The 21,913-nt window shown below is 33.2% G+C and overlaps 2 protein-coding genes and 1 long non-coding RNA gene across 3 annotated transcripts in view; 1 reads left to right on the forward strand and 2 right to left on the reverse strand.

Moving 5' to 3' along the window:
• The window catches only part of LOC149478108 (uncharacterized), a 175,099-nt gene that overhangs the window by 39,995 nt on the left and 113,191 nt on the right, over nt 1–21,913 (reverse strand). The gene's annotated exons all lie outside the window — the stretch shown is intronic.
• LOC149478111 (myrosinase 1-like) lies at nt 188–8,130 on the forward strand. Its single transcript, XM_089709886.1, has 10 exons — nt 188–243; nt 324–436; nt 1,370–1,552; nt 2,217–2,474; nt 3,034–3,165; nt 3,466–3,560; nt 4,299–4,446; nt 5,818–5,969; nt 6,709–6,947; nt 7,411–8,130. Exons 1-10 carry the CDS (start codon nt 209–211, stop codon nt 7,571–7,573), a joined length of 1,518 nt encoding a protein of 505 aa, XP_089566012.1. The 5' UTR covers nt 188–208; the 3' UTR covers nt 7,574–8,130.
• Nucleotides 11,555–16,108, reverse strand: LOC149478112 (uncharacterized). The gene is made up of 3 exons (XM_089709648.1): nt 15,869–16,108; nt 12,679–14,761; nt 11,555–12,231 (listed from the first exon to the last, which is right to left on the reverse strand). The coding sequence occupies exons 1-3, from the start codon at nt 16,106–16,108 to the stop codon at nt 11,573–11,575; spliced, it is 2,982 nt and encodes a 993-aa protein (XP_089565774.1). The 3' UTR covers nt 11,555–11,572.

Raw genomic sequence — 21,913 nt, forward strand, 5'->3', positions numbered from 1 at the left:
CCGCGAAACCGGCAAACTCGAGTCGATAAATACCTATACCTACTAATTATTTATAATTACTATCAATTTATTATCTACCTTTATCGTAGATATATGAAAGTGTGTGTTTTTATCTTTTTTATCAGTGTATGTTATGAGTAAAATACCGGCTTTGCATGAGTCGTAACTTTTATTTTATAACTGAACCTTTATTATTCTATTAAGGAAAATGTATTTACGTTTATTACAATTTCTAACATGTTGGTACGTAAAAATATATTATAAATTAATGCAATTTAAATGCATGAAATAATGATTTACAAGTTAAATATTTTAAATTTCAGTGTTTTATGTGTTTATGGATGGTCAGATAACAGGATTCGGAAATTCAAAGATGATTTCTCATTTGGTGTTTCTACTTCTGCATATCAAATTGAAGGTGCCTGGAATATCGATGGTGAGTAAAAATACTATTTATTTACTTTACTGTTTTCACTCCTATAAAGAATATATTTATTTTAAACCAATGTGGTCATATGTCTACTAAGAATCTTCCTTTAAAAATTCTATCCATATTTTCTATTGTTTTTTTTTTCTTTCCCCATTGTACACAAAGAATACTTCCACTCTGTACACAGAGAATACTTAAATGGTAAATTCATTAATATATATTCTATTTTTAGAGAGAAACACATTCCATATATTTTAAATCTTACAATAAAAAAGAAAAAAACATGTGGTTTTTTAATGAAACATATGAATAAACTTAACTTTCAATTTTGTTTTAAATATTACATAATATGTAGCTGTAATTAAATAACATTGAAGTTCTTATCATAGTTAAAAATAATTAATATGTTAATTGAAATAGATAACAACTTGGTCACATCTATTAGTAGAATGAAACTTGTTATGTGATCAATTGTAATGATTAGCATTTCTAATGAAACCGCCACTTGTTATATCAATTATGTACAATATAACTGAATAAAAAACATTGAAATAAAAAAAAACACTAAGCAATAAATTCAAATTTATTTGTATAAGTACTAGCGGTCTGTCCCGGCTCTGCCCGTGGTACATATTTTCCTTTTCTCTACATAACCATCCTCATACTTCAAGGAATATAATAATAGAAGAATTATCGAAATAGGTCCACCCGTTCACTCATGATGCCGTGACCAACAAAAACGGGTTTTATTTTTATATACCGTATATAGATAGATATTTTTCAGCAAAACTTATAAAATTAAACTATAGTATATGCGTCCGCACCTACATAAAAAAAATGTAAATAAAGTGATCAAGCATTTAACTTGTTCCCTACTTACATATCTAATTAAATCTCAGTTAATAAACCATAATTAATTTCTTTTAAACTTTTCTCCAGGTAAAGGCGAAAGCATATGGGACAGATTCCTCCACGATTACCCAGAGGTGATAGCCGATGGTAGGAATGGTGATGAAGCCTGCGACTCTTATCACCAGTATAAACGAGATGTAGAAATGTTGAGAGAGTTGGGCGTTGATCATTATAGATTCTCTATATCTTGGCCGAGGATACTTCCCACAGGTAATTTGTGTATTTTTAAGTATATAGTAACTAGCGGTCCACCCCGGCTTCGCCCATGGTACATGTTTATGTTTTCTTTCCATTAGAACCATCCTCGTACTTCAAGGAATATTATAAAAAAAGAATTATCGAAATCGGTGCACCCGTTCACGCGTGATGCCGTGACCAAGGAAAACTGGGTTTCATTTTTATATGTATGTTAGCGCGTTTAATTTAAGGATAAAATTCTATTTTAAAAGTAAATAAATTGATTAACTTAATTAATTATTTTAATAATAATCAATTGTATAAAAGTATTAACAATCATTTAATTATCAAGTAATAATAATATTTCATGTCATATTCAAAATAACAATCAAAACAACAACACCTGCGCTGACTCACACAGTCACACCACTCGAATAGTTGTTTTGATCGTTATTTTGAATATTATGACATGAAATATTATTATTACTTGATAATTAAATGATTCGACGTATTTCTGTAAAGTTGCATATAGTAAATTATTTTTTGAAAAATAAGGTCATAAAGAAGTTTCACTTCTTACGTGTGTACACTAGTACACGCACACATTTTTTTTAGTATTTTTATCTAGTTTAGATACAATAAAAATTGTTTTGAAACACCCTGTAAATACACTTATTCATAATTCTACCTTTTCCAGGATACCCCAACATAATTAACGAAAAAGGCATACAATACTATGACAATTTAATCAACGAACTATTAAAGTACAACATTCAACCCATGGTTACACTATACCATTATGATTTACCGCAGCCCTTACAAGATCTAGGGGGTTGGATCAACCCCTTATCTGTAGAATGGTTTGAAGACTTTGCGAGGGTTGTGTTTGATAAGTACGGTGATAGGGTCAAATATTGGATCACTATAAACCAACCTAATGGTGTCTGTATTGAAGGTGAGTTATATTTTTTTTTGTGTTTGCACCTGTCTGTCTGTTTTGTTTTAGGTAAAGTCACTTTGCTTGGAAACCTGTGGACAAAGAATAAATCATATATAAAGAATAGAAAAAATTCGATCACTCAGCGGGACTCGAACCCGCATCCTTTCGCGCCATTCCGGGGCGGATGCCTGACCAACTCAGCCACTCGTGACCCGCCAGAGCAATCGAATTTATTCTATTCTTTCAGTTTTATGTGTCTAAGGGACACACCACATTTAAATGCCATAAAACCAAAAATATCAATTTCAGAATAAATCGTGTTAAATGATAAATAAATATTTTTCAATTGATTTATATTACATTAAAGCATGAGGGATGTGAAGCCTTATTCAGAAATTACTTACTGTATGCCTCGTAATTATATTATATGGGGAATGTAAATAATTGTGTTAGTATACAAAATCAAAATATTAAGATACACTTAAAATAATCCATTAAAGTTGTTAATTTTAACAGAAAAAAAATGTTTTTTTCAATTCTTTGTGTATGTAAGCTATTTTCTATATTATTACAGGTTACAGTGGTTTAATGGCGCCAGGCATAGTATCTAAAGGAGTCGGAGATTACATATGTGTGAAAAATGTTATGCTTGCTCACGCGAAAGCTTATAGATTGTATGAGAAAGAATATAAGAAGAAATATAAGGGTAAGTACATGTTTTAATTATATAGTTTGTGTACTAAAAATAGCTGTACATATGCATATTGAATTTTGCATTAATTTAGTAAAACAACTAATTTGTAATTTAGGAAGTTATCTTCTGACCGTTTCTATCACTCTCAAAATATAATAATTTATAAAGATGCGTTTGTTACTCTTTAACACTAAACTTGCTGAACAATTTTTGATGAAATTGATATTTACATGCAATTTCTTGGAAAATTATTTTGTTAATAAAATAGGAAAAATATAATAAATAAACACAGTAATATTTTATTTATTACAGGTCAAGTAGGCATTTCGTTAGGTTTAAGTTGGGCGCATGGTAAGACAAATGCAACAGAGAATGAAGAAGCAGCGGCCATTTATAGAGACTTTGCGGTTAGTACACATCTTAATATATATAAATCTCGTGTCACAATGTTTGTCCTCAATAGACTCCTAAACCACTTAACCGATTATAATAAAATTCGCACACCATGTGCAGTTCGATCCAACTTGAGAGATAGGATAGTTTAAACATGTAGGTACCACGGGCGAAGCCAGGGCGGACCGCTAGTTTATTTATATAATATGTATAGATACAATTTATTAAAAGATATAACATTTGTGTGAAAATGTTGGAAATGTTTATTTGTTTATATCAAATAGATTCCGTATGTACTGAACTAATTTTGAAAAGATTTTCATTGACAGAAAGATACATCATTCCTTAAATGTGTTAATAATTACCTATGTTAGGTTATATTTTATTTATGTATTTATCCCGGTTTAATCGGGGCAGATTCAGGATAAACAGCGAGTCTTCATAAACACAAGAAAAATTATACAAAACTAGCTTACCGCCCACGGCTTCGCCCGCTTTGTCTAAAACCTAATAAATTATATACTAAAACCTTCCTCTTGAATCACTCTATCTATTAAAAAAGACCGCATCAAAATCCGTTGCGTAGTTTTAAAGATTTAACCATACATAGGGACATAGGGACAGAGAAAGCGACTTTGTTTTATATGTACTATGTAGTGATGTGTTTATTTGTTGAAAGTTGTGTGCTGATAATATTTTAACCGTAAATTTTCGATTAAACCTATAAAGTAATTCTAATTGTTTTTTTTCAGATCGGTCTATACATGGACCCCATATGGTCGGAAGATGGCGGATTCCCGCGTTCAGTGAAAGAAAGAATTGCTAAAAAGAGTAAGGAACAGGGTTACAAGGAATCTAGGTTACCTACATTGAGTAAAGAGGAAATTAAACTATTGAAAGGTTAGTAATTAGTATACTACTGGCCCCGACTTTGCCCGTGGTACGTATATAGAACTTAGAGAAAATAGGTTTAGAGACATTTATCTATACTAATATTATAAAGCTGAAGAGTTTGTTTGTTTGAACGCGCTAATCTCGGGAACTACTGGTCCGATTTGAGAAATTCTTTCGGTGTTAGATAGCCCACTTATTTTATTATTTACTTTACTACTTATTTACTTAAAATTAAAATTATTTTATTGTTTGTCACTATCACTACATAGTATAAAACATATAGTATTATGTTTTAGACAAAGCGGGCGAAGCCGCGGGCGTTGAACTAGTATAATATAAATTACTTTCTTATCTAACTTCACAAATAAAATTACTTTCTTATCTAACTTCACAAATAAAACTAGTTTAGCCAAAACGTTTTTACCGAATTTGATAAATTATACCATCTATACTAATATTATAAAGCTGAAGAGTTTGTTTGTTTGAACGCGCTAATCTCCGGAACTACTGGTCCGATTTGAAAAATTATTTCGGTGTTAGATAGCCCATCTATTGAGGAAGCCTATAGGCTACATATCATCACGCTAAGACCAACAGGAGCGGAGCAATGCGGGTGAAACCGCGGGGCACAGCTAGTGTAATTTATAAATGTAAATTTCTAATGGTGAAATAGTTCCTGAGATTAGCACGTTCAAACAAACTCTTCAGTTTACTATTAGTATAGATTTCAATGTTTTTAGGTATAGTATATTAGCCGATGTGTGTGGTTTTCTTACAAAAAATTCTAACCTCAATCAATTTTAACCTAAATTGACACTATTCGAGATTCTTAAAAGTCTTTGTGATTCAAAAATTCATCTAGGTATATATTTTACTAGCTGTTCCCCGCGGTTTCACTCGCATTGCTCCTCTCCTGTTGGTCTTAGCGTGATGATATGTAGCCTATAGGCTTCCTCAATAGATGGGCTATCTAACACCGAAATAATTTTTCAAATCGGACCAGTATTTCCGGAGATTATTGCGTTCAAACAAACAAACTCTTCAGCTTTATAATATTAGTATAGATGGTATAATTTATCAAATTCGGTAAAAACGTTTTGGCTAAATTAGACTTATTTGTGAAGTTGGATTAGTTAGAAAAGAAAGTCATTTATATTATACTAGTTTAACGCCCGCGGCTTTGCCCGCTTTGTCTAAAACCTAATAAATTATATACTAAAACCTTGAATCACTCTATCTATTAAAAAAAACCGCATCAAAATCCGTTGCGTAGTTTTAAAGATTTAAGCATACATAGGGACATAGGGACAGAGAAAGCGACTTTGTTTTATACTATGTGGTGACAAACAAAATAATTTTAATTTTAATCAAACCCAGGGTCAGCAGATTTCCTCGGCATCAACCATTATACATCATTCCTCGTGGAACAATCAGATCAACAATATGATAATCCATCAATCAATGATGATATGGGCGTGAATATATCCCATAATAAGGAGTGGAGATCCTCGCAGTCTATGTGGTTGAAGGTAAATCAAATCAAATTCAAATCAAACCAAATGAAAATTTGATTTGAGTCCGGTTAATCCGTCAGTCCTCGGATCACAGACACAATAGAAAATCTATTGTGTCTCGGCCCGATCGGGCCGCTCGGTGGTCAATGGGTTAAAGGTAAATCAAATTAGTATCATTCTGTGTAACTTGTAAAAGCAAGGACCGTCAACATTTCGTCTGGTTGAAGGTAAATCAAATCAAATCAAATTTGATTGGATTTTTATAAGGTGTATCAAAACAAATTAAATAATTGATTTTAAGACGATTTTGACAAAGCATTTTCAGTGTTACGTAAAGCCTTTGGTAAAGTAAACGTAAATCAAATAAATATTATTGATTTGTGGAATATTGATATAAAACATTTTTAATTCGAATGTGACATAAGTCGAGTAAGATTATTGTATTTTTTTCATTCTACCCATAACAGAAAAAAACTTACTTTTAATTAGAAACCTCTTAAAAATCAACTTGATAGGAAGTCTTTTTCATAGCAAGTTCCTTGTTTTTAGTGTAAAAATATATTTATAGTAACAAATAAATGCATAGAAGTTTGAAAAACATAATTTTTATTATTATATAGCATTTATTGTAGTGGGAATCGAACCAACATTTAACTTTTCCCCCATTATATCGTACTACGGAAACAAATTCACGACTACCTTCAATTATCTACATATTAACATAAAATAAAACATGCAATATTTTTTTTTTCAGAGCGCACCCTACGGCATATACCGATTATGCTTATATCTCAACAAAGTATACAAATACCCGCAAATATTCATAACCGAGCACGGTTGGTCAACTACCACGGGTCTAAACGATAAATCCAGGGTTACCACTTTACGGGATTATTTGTCCGCCATTTTGTTTGCAATAGAAGACGGTACTGATATAAAAGGTTATACCGTGTGGAGTTTGATGGATAATGTCGAATGGATTGCGGGGACTAGGTGAGTAAATACAATACAATACATTGCAATACAATACAGTACAATACAATACAATACAGTACAGTACAATACAATCCAATACAATACAATAAAAAACAATACTCTTTAACACACATAGAAAATAACACATAAAAAGATAGAAACATTTATCATGTTTAAAAGGCAGCCTTTGTTTATAACAGAGTTCTGCCATGCAACCTTTGGATAGGATTTCTATTAGATTAGTGTAAGATAGGTGGTGTTCAAATTAATAAATAAACAAAGTTTATGATAGTAAAAAATATAAAGTAAAGTTATAAGTTGATGGCAACCCTGAGTTTACTTAGCAAGGGTTACCAGTAAGGTATATTATTATATATTAGTTATTGTTAAATGGCAACCAATTCATTATCTTACAATATTCTATTTCAATAATACAATACAAAAACAAATAAATTATTTATAAATAAATGTTTCTTTTCAGCGAACGCTTCGGTCTTTACGAGGTAGACTTCGATTCAAAAGACAAGAAAAGAACAGCAAGACTATCAGCTCTTGTATATAAGCGTATTATCGAGACTAGAATAGTAGAGAATGACTGGCTACCGGACAATTGGAAAATTGAGAAGGAAAGAGAAGAATTATAAGTCTTTTTGTAGAAAAAATTTGTACTTATAATAGATAGCAATCGATTTTTTGTAAAATATGTTGATTTATAATCGATTTTTTGTAAAATATTTTGACTTGCAATCGATTTTTTGTAAAATAAGTTGACTTGTAATCGATTTTTTGTAAAATAATATGTTGACTTGCAATCGAATTTTCTAAAATATTTTGTCTTATTATCGATTTTTTGTAAAATGTTGATTTGTTACCGATTTTTTGTAAAATATGTTGATTTGTTACCGATTTTTTGTAAAATTATAAACTTATTATAGATTTTTCTGGGTTTTTTTGGGTTTCATGTGATTATTTTTAACACGCTTTTAATATCTGTTTGTTTGTTTGTAAGTGTAACACTCTTTAGTTTCGATTTTGACCCACTTTAAGTGGATATTATTCAAATTTCAATCTTTTGCACGCCTCATAAGCGAAGCGTTGAGGTGGGTACTACTGTCACTTCGCGCAAGACATCTGATTTTTCAAACTTAAAATGTCTTTATGTATCATACATTGCACTTGTAAGATAATACATACACACACATATTAAGAAAAAACACTATTTTTAACATTCATGATATTTTTGATGTCATTTTTGTTATTTAAACTAGTTAAAAAACAGTTTAAAAAAGTTCTGTCTTGGACGTCCGTGTGTCTGTATGTGCGGAGGATTTTCTTGTTAACACGATAGCGACCGAAATACTTTACTAATCGAGTCTTTTTTTTTCTCTTACGCTTGAGTATGCTCAGGAATAGAACCCTTTCATTTTTCAGGGTCTGATTCGTGTGGTTTAATTGTTATTAAATAAACAAAAATAATTATTAATAAATAATTATTAAAAAAAAATTATGAGGCGTGCACTTTTGGATTTTCCAAATTATTTACACTTATCAAGGCTCAGTACAGTACAATATTTCATGAGTTTATTTTTATTAAAAGCGTGTTTTTAAGTTATTTTTCACGATATTTATTTATCACTTATTATTTTCCTTTAGACGAATATGTAAATGGAGGTATTTTATCGTAGCCGTTGTTATTAATGTAATTTTTTTACTTTTTTATGCTTGTTTGTTTATAATAATGCATTGTAAAAATATACCTTGTGAAGGTGTATTTAAAGTAATAACACAAATGTTAGTCACAAAAAATGTTTTAATTTTAATTTGTAATTTAAGAAGTTTGTTAAAAATGTGATAATTTTGCATTTATGAGTATTTATTTATTAAAAACAAAATGGTAAGTACACATGTTGTTATAAAAATTAAAAGCAAAACCATGTATTATTTTTATAACTGTTTTTTATAAAATAAAGTGTTGTAAAAAATTGATTTTGTTTTATTTCATTATCCACCATTTGCTAAACAAAAATTAGTAAAATGAAAAATCAAAACTTCAAATGAAAAACTAAAAAGAAAAACCTACCTACTACGCTATCTTTACATCAAAATTCATGCTAACTGGCATAGATTTCAGCGGTTAGCAGCGGGTGTAAACAGACGATGTAGTAAAGATTGTACACAATTTAATATGAAAAAAACAAAATATATTTAGAAATAATAGATTTTAACGTACACTTCGCAGAGAGCGTGGTCACGGGGAGCCTGTTTCAGACTAATTCAGTCTCCCCATCGGAATAATAATGTAAAAAAATCGCGTTTAAAATCCCTTAAAATTTTTAATTTCTAAATATTGTATAATACCTTTAGATTCTATTAGTCCATGATAATACTAAACACTAGAAAAAACAACAATATAATATGTAGTTGACTCGGTAAGCGATTTCTTGCTAATACATCCTAGTCATTTAGGGGTATAAATAATAGGTAGGGCGGGCATAAAATATAATATGGGGTATCCCCAGCCGAAAATACAAAGAAAATTTTATAAAATCGGTCAAGCCGTTACCGAAGAGAAAGGCAATTTTATCACTATATACTACTACTACTAATATATCAATGTAAGTTTCTCAGTATAAATCTCATGAAAAAAAGGAATAAAAAAATTGTCCGTCACCTAATTTTAAGAATGCAAATATAAAAAAAATAATTAAAAATAAATATGATCCTTCCATTGCAAACTACTAGGCGCACGGATTATTACATTCATATCAACAAATGTACGAAAAGTTATTTATGAGAATTTTGTTAAAGCGCCATCTGTTGAGGAATAGCAATACTATTAACTCAATGATGATTTCCTGCCATAGACGCATTTTAGCTACTACACCATAGATGGCGCTTTTATAAAATATAGCTTATAAAATGCGGTATAGGTAATTGTATTTTAAAATATATTATTAAAACTATATTTCAAGCCGTAGTAAAAATGCAATCTACCTATGCCAAAAATTTAATGAAATGTTTAAGACATATTTTTTGGGAAAAACATTTTATTTTTTACCAAAAAAAAAAACATGTAATAAAGTTTTACAGATGGCGTTTCATATTTTCACTGTGTTAAAATTGCGAATCCTGAAATTGTTTATTTGATAAAAATACGTTTTTAAAACAGTTAGATATTAAAATAAAACCACATAAATTGTATAATAATTTGTATTTATTAAAAATAATATTTATTAAAAATATTCATGTAATCTAAACAAAATGAATGATTTCTAGAAAAACTCACGATAACACGACTCGCTCGGCGTTGCAGTTGCTGCTAAACACCAGATTTTAACCAAATTAATTGTCCTTTTTAACCGACTTCAAAAAAAAGGATGCGGAATGGTTTCGAATTGGTCCCATAAAAATTTGATTCGGGTAGGCCCAGTAGTTCTTATTTTATGAGCATTTTTGTCTGACGACTTAATTGAAATCTAGCTATCTAACCTAATCTAGCGATACTTATTCACTTCCCGGTTACCGATAGAGCTGAAATTTTGTATACGTATGTAAATTGGATAGCGATGAAAAATTATCATGATATAGAGCTGATTTGATGGTGGAATCGGAAGGTGGCCATAGGAACTCGGTAATTAATTGACTCAACTTTATCGAGTTTGGGCTCGTTTGATTCGTGTAAATACACTAAAAAGTACCTATTATTTAAAAATATCTAAGTTAAAAATAATAAAAGTAATAAACGAAAAGTAATAAATAAAAATGATTTTATATTTAATTACTACATAATATTATTTAGATGTGCTATTTATTAAATAGGTTTGAAGTCGGTGCCAAGCACTAAGCCCGTGCACCGACATTATTCAGATTATTGTTATTTTTTAATCTGATTATTGTTAAATTTAAATGTATGTGATATGATGTGATTTAAATATAATGACGTATTATGTATTGCAATACCTGCATAAGGTTGCTAATAATATAACGGTTTTACATTACAATAAAACCGATATTATGTGCCGAAAAGGAAAACATACAGCATTGTTATGAAGAAGCAGTGTATACTCAACCATAGATACGGAATGATTTCCATAGACTACATACCTACAACCTCTAGTTCCAATTTATTCCGCTAGACGTCGTCGCTGTCACCAGCAAGGTGATGGGGGAACCAAATTCATTTTTCGAATCATAGTCTTCACCAGGAAGGACTTCCTGCAATGCTGTATGTTTTCCTTTTCGGCACATAATATCGGTTTTATTGTAATGTAAAACCGTTATATTAATGTGCCTCTGGAAAACATACAGCATTGTTATGAAGACGTGTTTGTTATCTGCTGGTGAAATAAAAAGACACAACGCTATGATGAATATAAATATAAAATAAAACTCCTACTTATGTTCTTATTTTTATTTTCTAACATTCAAACAATATATAGTATTTTAAATGTTTTCTTACTTGTAATCACTAAATCATGTCACATAAATATGCACAATATTTTAAGTTTAGTTAAATTCAAATAATATACTATTTTAAGTAGCCTTTAACTTTGAATCAATATACAATCAATATAACGTTACAATATTCTACAAAAATATACACAATTTATTATTTTTTTATTAATTTTCATTGAATCTATATTCTATGATAATGTAAAAGTATTAAAAATCAAATTTCGATTATTTTCATTAGATAGTTCAATTTCACGACAATAATGTTTAAAAAATGTATTGGAGGATTTCCAATTTCCTCGTGATAATATTTCGTCTATAGGCTGATTCTCCAGCCATCCTAATGATGCTACCGCCGATCTACAGCTGCCTGGAGAAGCATTTATTCCGCTGTCTCTGAGTACAGAGCGTACCCAATTCCCAATGACTGTACGGGAAGCAGCTTTAGTTTTATTACCGAATGTTATGAATAGGTTTTTTAAATTATTAGCTTCACTACGTTTTGAATAACTCTTTTGTATTAAAAGCCGTACAAGAGTAACTGGACAGATGTTTTTATCCGGATGTTTCGCAAGTTTCCAAGCTGATTGACGAGAACTATGAGTATCTGTTTTTGAACCAAAAGCTGGTATTAGGTAGATGTTTTCACCATTATCAAAGAAACTGTTATCCGATATATTTAACAATGTAAGGTCATGAACCCGTCGGCCTGAAGCCAGTAATAATATCGTAGCTGTTCTACGAGAAATATCAAATAGGGTATCCTTTAGCGGGTTAGACGAGAGCCATTCAAGAACAGTTCTCGGATCCCATGTAATCAACGGTCTAACAGCCTTAGGGCGCGTTCCCACTATGTCGTAACGACTAATTTATCGTTCGACGACTGTCGTCTCTACCTGTTCCCATTATAACGATTGTTTGTCGTCAACATTTTTTATCGTTTAGCGACTGTCGTATCTAGCTGTTCCCATTGGATCGCGACCACATTTTATCGTTTCCTGGGAGTCGCTTTGTCGTTTACACATCATCAGCAAGCTACAAATCTAGTCGCCTCTGCGTTCGCTTGGTGATTACTAGTGCGTTTACTCTCCTGAGTTCAATGGACGTTATAGAGTTGCCGTCCACGATTTTATATCGTTTTACGACTGTCGTGCTTGCCGTTCCCACTGTCACGACAAAGTGTCGTCACTGCAAAAACTGTCGTAGACGACAGTAAATTGTGTCGTTCTAAATGTGAACACCTCCATTTAAACATATAAGCCACGACACTTAAAACTACACGATTATCTGTCGTCACGACACGGTGGGAACGCGCCCTTAGGATTACAGGCACCAATTGCTTTAAGGGTATATTTAATAATAAAATTTGAAAATGACTCTTTTTCTATATGAGGACCGCAGAATGTTAAAATAGCTGATTTATGGACCAATATCGTGCTGTATGATAAATTCTCTTTGACGTTAAGATGTATTAAAAAACGGGCGATATCCGCTGGCTTTGGACATTTTGGATTTACTGAACAATTGACACACCAGGATAGCCATCTTCTGAGGGCTGGCGTATATGTTGATAATGTGGAAACTCGCCAGCTTTTCTTTAACAGGCTCTTTTCCTGCTCAGACCAATCTTTTATTAGTTCGCCCCACCCCCAATCCTCCAAACTTTCAGGGTTAATGTCTGCACTTGTGGTGGGGGTAACAGTGTTGTTACATCTATCAGCACTTCTGGCAGGTTCCTGATCTGGTACGGATGATCCAGGGCTCTGGCCTTCAGGTCCTGGAGCCAGAACGCCTTCGGCCATTCTGGAACCACTACAAGATACGTTCCCGTTGCACTGTTTAGATGTGCTAGCACCCGTGGTATGAGGCTTGGCGGTGGGAATACCCATGCTAGCTGAAACTTCCATGGCCTGCTGAAGGCATCTATATAACTTGCTGATAGATCTCTGCAGTCTATCGACACGTATTCCCGTACTACTGCAGACTTTCTTGTGGCAAACAGGTCGATTTGGGGTTGTCCCCACTTCTGGAACACTTTCGCTGTCGCTCTTGGTAATAGATGCCACTCTGCTGGACGTTTTCCTCGTGATAGCCTGTCCGCTATTATATTGTACCGTCCCGGTAGGTAATATGCGCTCACCGTTATCTTGTAGCGGTCCACTATTTGTAACAACTTGGAAGTTAGTGTTAACAAGGCTATCGATCTCGTCCCCCCTTCTTTCCGAATATAAGCAATCAGTGTCCTGTTGTCCGACTGAATTAGAACGTGTGCATTGCGCAACAGTTCTACATTCTTTTCTATAGCCGTTACTACTGCGTATAGCTCTTTTTTGTTGCAATGCCACCTTCTTTGACGGACTGACCAGACTCCTGACATAGTTTTCCCATTCAATTGGGCTCCCCAACCAAAGTCCGAAGCGTCCGTCGCCAGGAAATGGGTGGCAGGTTTTTTGTGTATTGGCATGCTGTGCCGGGTAGCTCCGCGCCACCACGTCATCTCTTGTGCCACAATAGCTGGGACTGGCAGTTTCTGTCGCGATCTCTTCTTGTTGAAGCGTCGCAGAAAGATCTGCATTCTGCGACAATGTAATCGGCCCCGCGGGATAACGAAATTTGCAAAATTCAGTTGACCCAAAAGGCATTGTAGTTCTAGAAGATTTACCTGTTGTATCTTCAGAACCTGAGCTATGGCGTTGTCTAACTTGTCTCTCCTTTTCTCTGGTAGTGACATAACATTTTTTGCAGTCTGCCATCGTATGCCTAAATATTCCCAGTCTTGAGTGGGGGTCAAAACCGATTTTTGGTAGTTTATCTGCCATCCCAGATATTCCAAGTGCCGCACGGCTTCCGCAGCCTGACGACATAACTTGGACTGGTCCTGATTGACCAGAAGGAAGTCGTCCAGATACACTAGAACTCGACAACCTTTTGCACGCAAAGTCTCCGCGACCCAACATGTTACTGAAGAGAAAAGGTATGGTGCTGACGCTAGGCCAAAGGGTAGGCACGTCATTTCGTAAAGTTGGAGCTGGTAACTTATTCTCATAAAAGGCCGGTGAGACTTGGCGCAGGCCAGGTGAAAATAGGCGGACGAGATGTCTAGCTTTATCATCCAGTCCCCAGGCTGGAGAAACTCGGGAACCGTGGAGTGCGAAATGAGGCGAAAGTGCTTTGCCTTTATAAATTTGTTCAGCTCCCGCAGGTCGAATATCGGACGCATAGTGCCGTCGCTTTTCTTCCTCAGAAAAAGCTTTGAAATAAAACTGGGAGTTCTTTTGGTGACGATCTGCAGTACGCCTTGATCCAGAAGCTCCTGTATTGATTGAGACATTGCAGGGGACGGGGTTGTTGAATACTGTTTCATAATTTCCTTTGTTGGCCTTATTAATGGCGGTTTTTTTACCAGGGGCAATCGAAAGTGTGTTATTGCCGAAATTATAAACTTGTTCGCGCCCAAAGCTTGCCAACGGCTCTTGAAAGCTTTTAAACAACCCCCCCTGAAGTGTGTCGGATAGTCACTTCCTCTCTTCTTTGTTTCGAAAGGAATTATTTTTAGTTTGTTTAAAATTATTTGTTTTTTTAAAAGTACTTTGCGAATTTTTATATGTATCTGGAGTAACGTTTTTGCTCGAACGGTATTGAGCCTTGGAAGTAGAAGGTAACGAATTCTTGTACTTCTTTTTAAGTGGTTCCGTTTTTTTATAAATTTGTGATTGTGAGGGTAGTAACCAAAAGTGAGGACCGCCTAGCGATTGTATAAACGTTAAGAGTTTGGTCTTATTAAATAAATGTTCTTCGCTCGGAGGGATATTCCTAAGCGCGCTTTGAATATTTTTATCCCTAATTCCATCTAATAATCTTTTTCTCCTAATTTCGATACACTCCGCTCTTTTACCGCACACAATTTGTAATGTTTGTTCCGATAGCTTATATGACGGAGATGTAGTACCAAACGCGTCAGAAATTTTTTTAAAAAGATTATCTGGATTAAGTTCTGATTGAGAATTGTGGGCCCAATTAATGAGCTCCTGTAAGCCCGATTGTAATAGTTCCCTTTGCTGTAATAATGCATTTGTAATCGCGGCCATAATTTCTTCGGTTGATGATAAGAAATCTTTACCCTTGTTTAAAGAACACATTTCGTCATTAATTTTTAAACTACAAAAACCTGGCGCGGCTAGCATGTCCGTTAATGCTTTGGAATAGCGAATATGAGGCCACGTTGGCGAATTAAATTGTTGAAGCTCGATTAATTGACGTAATAATTTTTCATTTGCGGGCTTAAGAACTTTTTTCTCGTCAAAAATCGTTTTACATACGCCTATCTATTCTAAAAAAAATTCTAAATCTATTGATTTGTTTGCACTCGTTGATGGATTCGACAAAAATTCGATATTTTCGGTTGCGGGTACTTCAACATTATTATCAGACTCAATTATGTTTTGAGCACTTTGTTGCTGCATTAAATAATTTGTAAGAAAACTGACCTGGGCATATAGTACGTCGATCCGAGGATCGGCGGTTACCTCAGTACTCGTTTTTTGTTTCTTGGTCGTCGGCACGTCGACCTCCGGGTCCGAGTCGCTGTCACTCGAACTTGAAGTACATTTCTTCCGTTTGTTGTCGCTCCGGCTCGCTGACGAGGGCGAAGCAGCAGAACGATGGCCTTCCGAGCCCGTCGGGGCCCCAGAAGGCGCCTCGAAGTCGTTGTTAGGTGGCGAATTCATTACGAACAGTAACGGTTGACTTTGAAAAATTATTAAATTATTCACACACTAGCACTTTTGAACACTTGTACACTAGTAATGCTTATTGAAACGACCGCCTATGGCGAGAGTACACAACGCTATGATTCGAAAAATGAATTTGGTTCCCCCATCACCTTGCTGGTGACAGCGACGACGTCTAGCGGAATAAATTGGAACTAGAGGTTGTATGTAGTCTATGGAAATCATTCCGTATCTATGGTTGAGTATACACTGCTTCTTCATAACAATGCTGTATGTTTTCCAGAGGCACATTAATATGTAGGTATGTAAAAATGTATTGTTATGCAATAAATGATTTGAATTTTATTTCCATATCAAGTAGGTTCCTACGCAGCAGAGGGAAACATGTTCTACTTATTACTTAATTTTAAGTTAAATTCTTTTTCGTATATAACTATGTATTTCGTAACTGGGGTCATAATATGGTACTTTTTATCCCATTTCCAACCCAAGCCGCGGCAAACAGCCGACCGTATCTATTCTATAAACCCTCAAGATAATAACATCTTAGATTCAGTATCAAAGTTATTACCGATTTAACATACCAGACAAAATCAAATCTGATTGCAACACTCAAGTAGCCATTACAGTCGAGCAGTTTTGTAAAGGCATTGTCCTAATACATATAAAGCAATATATACCCTAAAACTACATTATTAAAGTGTATTTCTCCACACACATTTACAGACAATTGTTTATAATATTGATACTGCCACCCGCGGAGTCTGTTTGAAGATCTGCGATTTTTTATCGTGCCCCCTCCGTTCGTTTTTGTCGGACGTTGTAAATGACTAAACACCGTGAATAATAAGTGTAAAAATTGGATAATGCATTGTTGTCGTACGATGTAAATGTGTGTTACGTAATCTTTTAAGCTGCGCGAATTTGTGTCGTAATTGGATACATGTTATGTAACTATCGATGTACTTGAATACAGTTTTAACCCCTATTTTCTTGTTTATTATGAAGCGTTTTATTTGATTTTTTTGTTATGGTTATGTATCACTACATAGTATAAAACAAAGTCGCTTTTTCTGTCCCTATGTCCCTATGTACCTATACTTAAATCTTTAAAACTATGCAACGGATTTTGATGCGGTTTTTTTAATAGATAGAGTGATTCAAGAGGAAGGTTTTAGTATATAATTTATTATGTTTTACACAAAGCGGGCGAAGCCGCGGGTGGAAAGCTAGTACATATTTGTATAAAAGTAACGCTAATAATTATTGTCTAGTTTTCATTGTAAGCTTTGTTTTGAGTTTTATGTACTAGATGGCGCTAGGTCTGTTTTGTGTAGAGTTGTAAGGTTTAAGAATTAAATACAGTAGAACTCCAATTATCCGAATTAATGGGGACCGGGACCCATTCGGATAATCAAATATTCGGATAATCGGATTTTTAAAAAAACATTGCCATTGGAGACAATAAAAGCTACGTTTTGATATTTTAATGAATTAAATGAAAGAAACATGAAATTTTCACGTTTTAAATATAAATAAAATGTACTTATGTACAAGTTTAGAAATAAAAATCATTGTTTTTTAAACATCTCAAGTCAGTGTAGGCACAACGGCAAGTTAAGATAAGTCAAGTCAAGACAAGACGCGTAAACACTGGCTTCGCGGGGCCGGGGGGAAGAATAATAGCGCACTTAACTTTTTTTGGACAATTTTTTGTGATTCGGATAATCGGCGATTCGGATAGTCGGAGTTCGGATAATTGGAGTTCTACTGTATAGGAAAATTTAATGTTGTACGCATATTTATGACTAAAATATTGCTTGGTTTTTTCAAGTCAAAAGTTATGTTTACAATATGGCGCATTATGCACAATTGTACAATTTTTTTCAGTATCATATTTACGAAAATATTGTTTTATTAGTTGTTACTACGCAATGTCAGCGCAAACTAAAATCCGTTTAATTACAAAAATAATAAATCCTGATTTATAACAAAATTCTACACCCTATATCAAAAAGAAAATTCCTACAAAAGGAATGCGTGAGTGATATATCCGACGATACATCACATTATATAAATATAATATAATATACATGATATGATAACACGAAATACCTTCATACGAGGGTCGGTTTTATTATATTTACTGATGACGTGAAAAAATAGATGAAGTGAGGTGACGCGTAAGGGCTGGCTTAGTATGGATTTGGTTTTTATTGAATCCAATTAGGTACATAATGTGTAAAATACAGATATACAGTACGTAAGTTGTGTTTCATTAGATCAAAAAATTTTCCCTGTGCTGTTTATTGTATTTATCGATCAAGGGATGTATTTATAATGTAAGAGTAGAACACCCACGTGTCAATTACTTATACTTTATTAAAAAAAAATGACAAACTTTAGGTGAATTTTTCATGAAAAATATTGAAATATATTCTAAAGTCGTAGTTAACTGTCTAAGATATTTATTTTAAATAAATATAGTCTTATAAAGCATCCTTGGGCGCATATTATCCAGTTATTATTTTTGGAAAACTACCTCCGAATACCGAGAAATATTTGTTTTTCAGATTTTCGTTTTTATTTTTTTTCTCCCTAAAAACGCATAAGTGCGGCTTGTCACTAGCATAGAATTATTGCTCGTAATAAGGCCCATCACTCATAAAAAAAACCACGTCACTACAGTTGGGCGAAAGTAAAAATGGAAGCAGTAAGAGAATTTTTTTAATACATATATTAGTTTCCTTTAACAAAACCATAATATGGTTTTGTGTACACATAATTGTGTACAATGTAAGTCGTGTAAATACAAATAATATTTAGTTATCTCATTGAAACAATAAAATAAAGCCGTCTCCACTCTAGCTACCACATTCACACACCCCATCAAGGCTCGTGGAGTCACCCCTCAAGAATTTCACGCACAAATCTGCTTCTTGACTTATCTCCTTTACTTTTCAGTGTGTTTAGACGGATATACATACATAATATGAATGTGAATATGTAAGATAAATCAAATTATTTTAAGTTCGTAATTGAATCAAAGTATGTTAGTAATTTGCTCGTCTGCTTGTTAGCTTATGTAAGCTTTTATGTAGTTTTAAAATCGATAATTTTTGTTAATGTTTGTGTTATTTTATGAAATAAATAAATATATACAACGGATTTATCATGCGATTTTATTTATTACATCCTCTCCTAGCCTCCTTATTCTCTATCACTACATAGTATAAAACAAAGTCGCTTTCTCTGTCCCTATGTCCCTATGTCCCTATGTCCCTTTGAACGCTTAAATCTTTGAAACTACGCAACGGATTTTGATGCGGCTTTTTTTAATAGATAGATTGATTTAAGAGGAAGGTTTATATGTATAATAACATCCATTTAATAGTGGAGAAGTACTGTTATTTTTGAGGTTTCTAATGTGATGTCGTAAATAATTACATTTTTTCCGCTTACATTACAAACGCAGGCTGAACCCTTCGAGTTTTATCAAAATAATGTACTAAGTATTGTACACATTGAAAAGGTCTACAGAAAAGTCCGCGATGATATATTATGTCTATCTCTTATGGATACACAATAACTTTTTTTTGTCATTTACTTTTTACGACAAATAATGGTTAATTTTCGAAGCGATTTTAACCAATACAGCATTAATCCTTAACGAATTAAATACCTTGAATACATTGTTCATTTAATATAGATCTATATGGCCCTTTACACCGTATGATTTAAGTGAATATTTTCGAAGATATTACAGATTTAAAAATTGCGGGACGTAGCGTTTGGCGGTACCGGCCGGCCGCCATTGCACCCGTGCGAAGCCGGGGCGGGTCGCTAGTTATCTATAAATAATTATTATAGATAATTATTGTAGTCTACTAGTCTATTATATTCCTACTAATATTATAATTCATTGAGTAGGTAATGTTTAGTTATTGAATTATAAACTGATCGGAACGGTTACAAATTTGGCGCAGAATGAGTTGGTATTAGCACATATCTTCTTTTAACAGGGTACAAGGCGAATGAAGCCGCGGAGTAAAGATATATTTAATAGATATAACCATTTTTAATAATATGCCCAGTCTTTTAATTAAAATACATACCTTCCAATAACCTAAGTAGGTGTAGAATATGAGAAGAATGATGAGAGTTGAGACCGCTCAACTCTCATCATTCTACACATCGACGGTACACGACACAAAAGTCGGTAGGTACTTTTCATAACATAACACGACAGTTAATATAATCCATACTAATATTATAAATGCGAAAGTAACTCTGTCTGTCTGTCTGCAGTTACTCAATCACGCCTTAACTACTGAACCAATTTGCATGAAATTTGGTATAGAGATATTTTGATACCCGAGAAAGGACATAGGATTGGTTTTATCCCGGAAATCCTACGGGAACGGGTTTTTCTTTGAAAACGCGGGCGAAGCCGCGGGCGGAAAGCTAGTTCTATAGTAAGTAGTACATTACCTACGGAATAACAGTCCCATACCTACAATATATTTAAACTTCAATTTGTCACCTATCATCATTTTAAGTACAATTTGATATTTATTAACCACGACACTATAATTCCAAGATCCAATTTTTTTCACCAACGGTCAATCCATGGTTTTAACAGCAAATAGCCAGATTATAAATTACCTTCGGTTGGTGTAAAGTGTATAAAGCTTAAGAATCGTGAATGGTACTTAAGTGGTTTTATCGTATTAAACCCACACTCGAGTGGTCACCGTTACAATGGGAATTGTGTGAGGAATGTAAGGGTTCTTCACACGAGACGCGGTAGTTAGTAGCGTTTTGTGAAGTGTCTTTAGTGTATTTTAAATTGTGTATTTTTATATGGAAAATTTTCATAGTTTTGATTTATTTGTATGTTACACAATGTTATATTTTAATTTATATGGAATTATCTGGAATTATAAGGTTGGATGTAAATTTAGTACTTGGCCACTTATGTGGATTTTGACCTTATGTTGACTTGAGTTTTTGTTGTAGTATAAATTTACAAATCCTGCCCTGTTTCAATTAAATATACATATGATAACATGAACCTTGTATAAATTTATTTGTGATAATAATATAGAAAACCTGCAATCTTAAACAATCTTTCAAATTATCATGCAAATTAGATGAGGTTTTAATAATGGTTTATTCTTATTTCTAACATATTTAATACAACCTTCTTAAATTTTCTGTATTTAATTTCAACATGTTTTAAAAACGCACCATAACCGCCGTCCGTGTGAAATGGGCATAACAAAAAAAAGCGAATCAATAAGATTGTGCGGATTACCGGACAGCAGTGTCCGCTGGCTGAGCCACAATGGATGCGGTTCTATAGATCTGTAGACTGTAGGCATGAGACTATACTTCGGCAACCGAATAAAATAAGTTCGACACATATGATAGAGGTGTTTTATTAGTGTAATTTATTAGTGCAAACATTTATAACAGACATTTAATTTTAAACAACAGTACAAAATGTATGTAATTACACATTAAGCTTTTTTTGCATTGCTCCAAAATAACCTTTTATCGAAGCAAAAAAAGAGTAGATAGTAGTCATAAAAGTTAGTTTTTAATTTTATAACTTCTTTCCAAATAAAAAAGTATTAATAATAAAAACTCTATCATCGAAAGATTGTATTTCTCATGTTAGTTATTCTCATTACTGTAAATAAAGATATTATTAATTAATTATTAATTATTAATGAAATTGAATGAAAATATAAATGAAATGAATTATTAATGAAATACATTTATTCTTATTAACAAAGT

This window comes from Colias philodice, chromosome 23 (genome assembly GCF_061535455.1).
Source record: "Colias philodice isolate Cphi_HAF_F1 chromosome 23, ilColPhil1 Martin Lab GWU primary, whole genome shotgun sequence".
Lineage (NCBI taxonomy): Eukaryota > Metazoa > Arthropoda > Insecta > Lepidoptera > Pieridae > Colias > Colias philodice.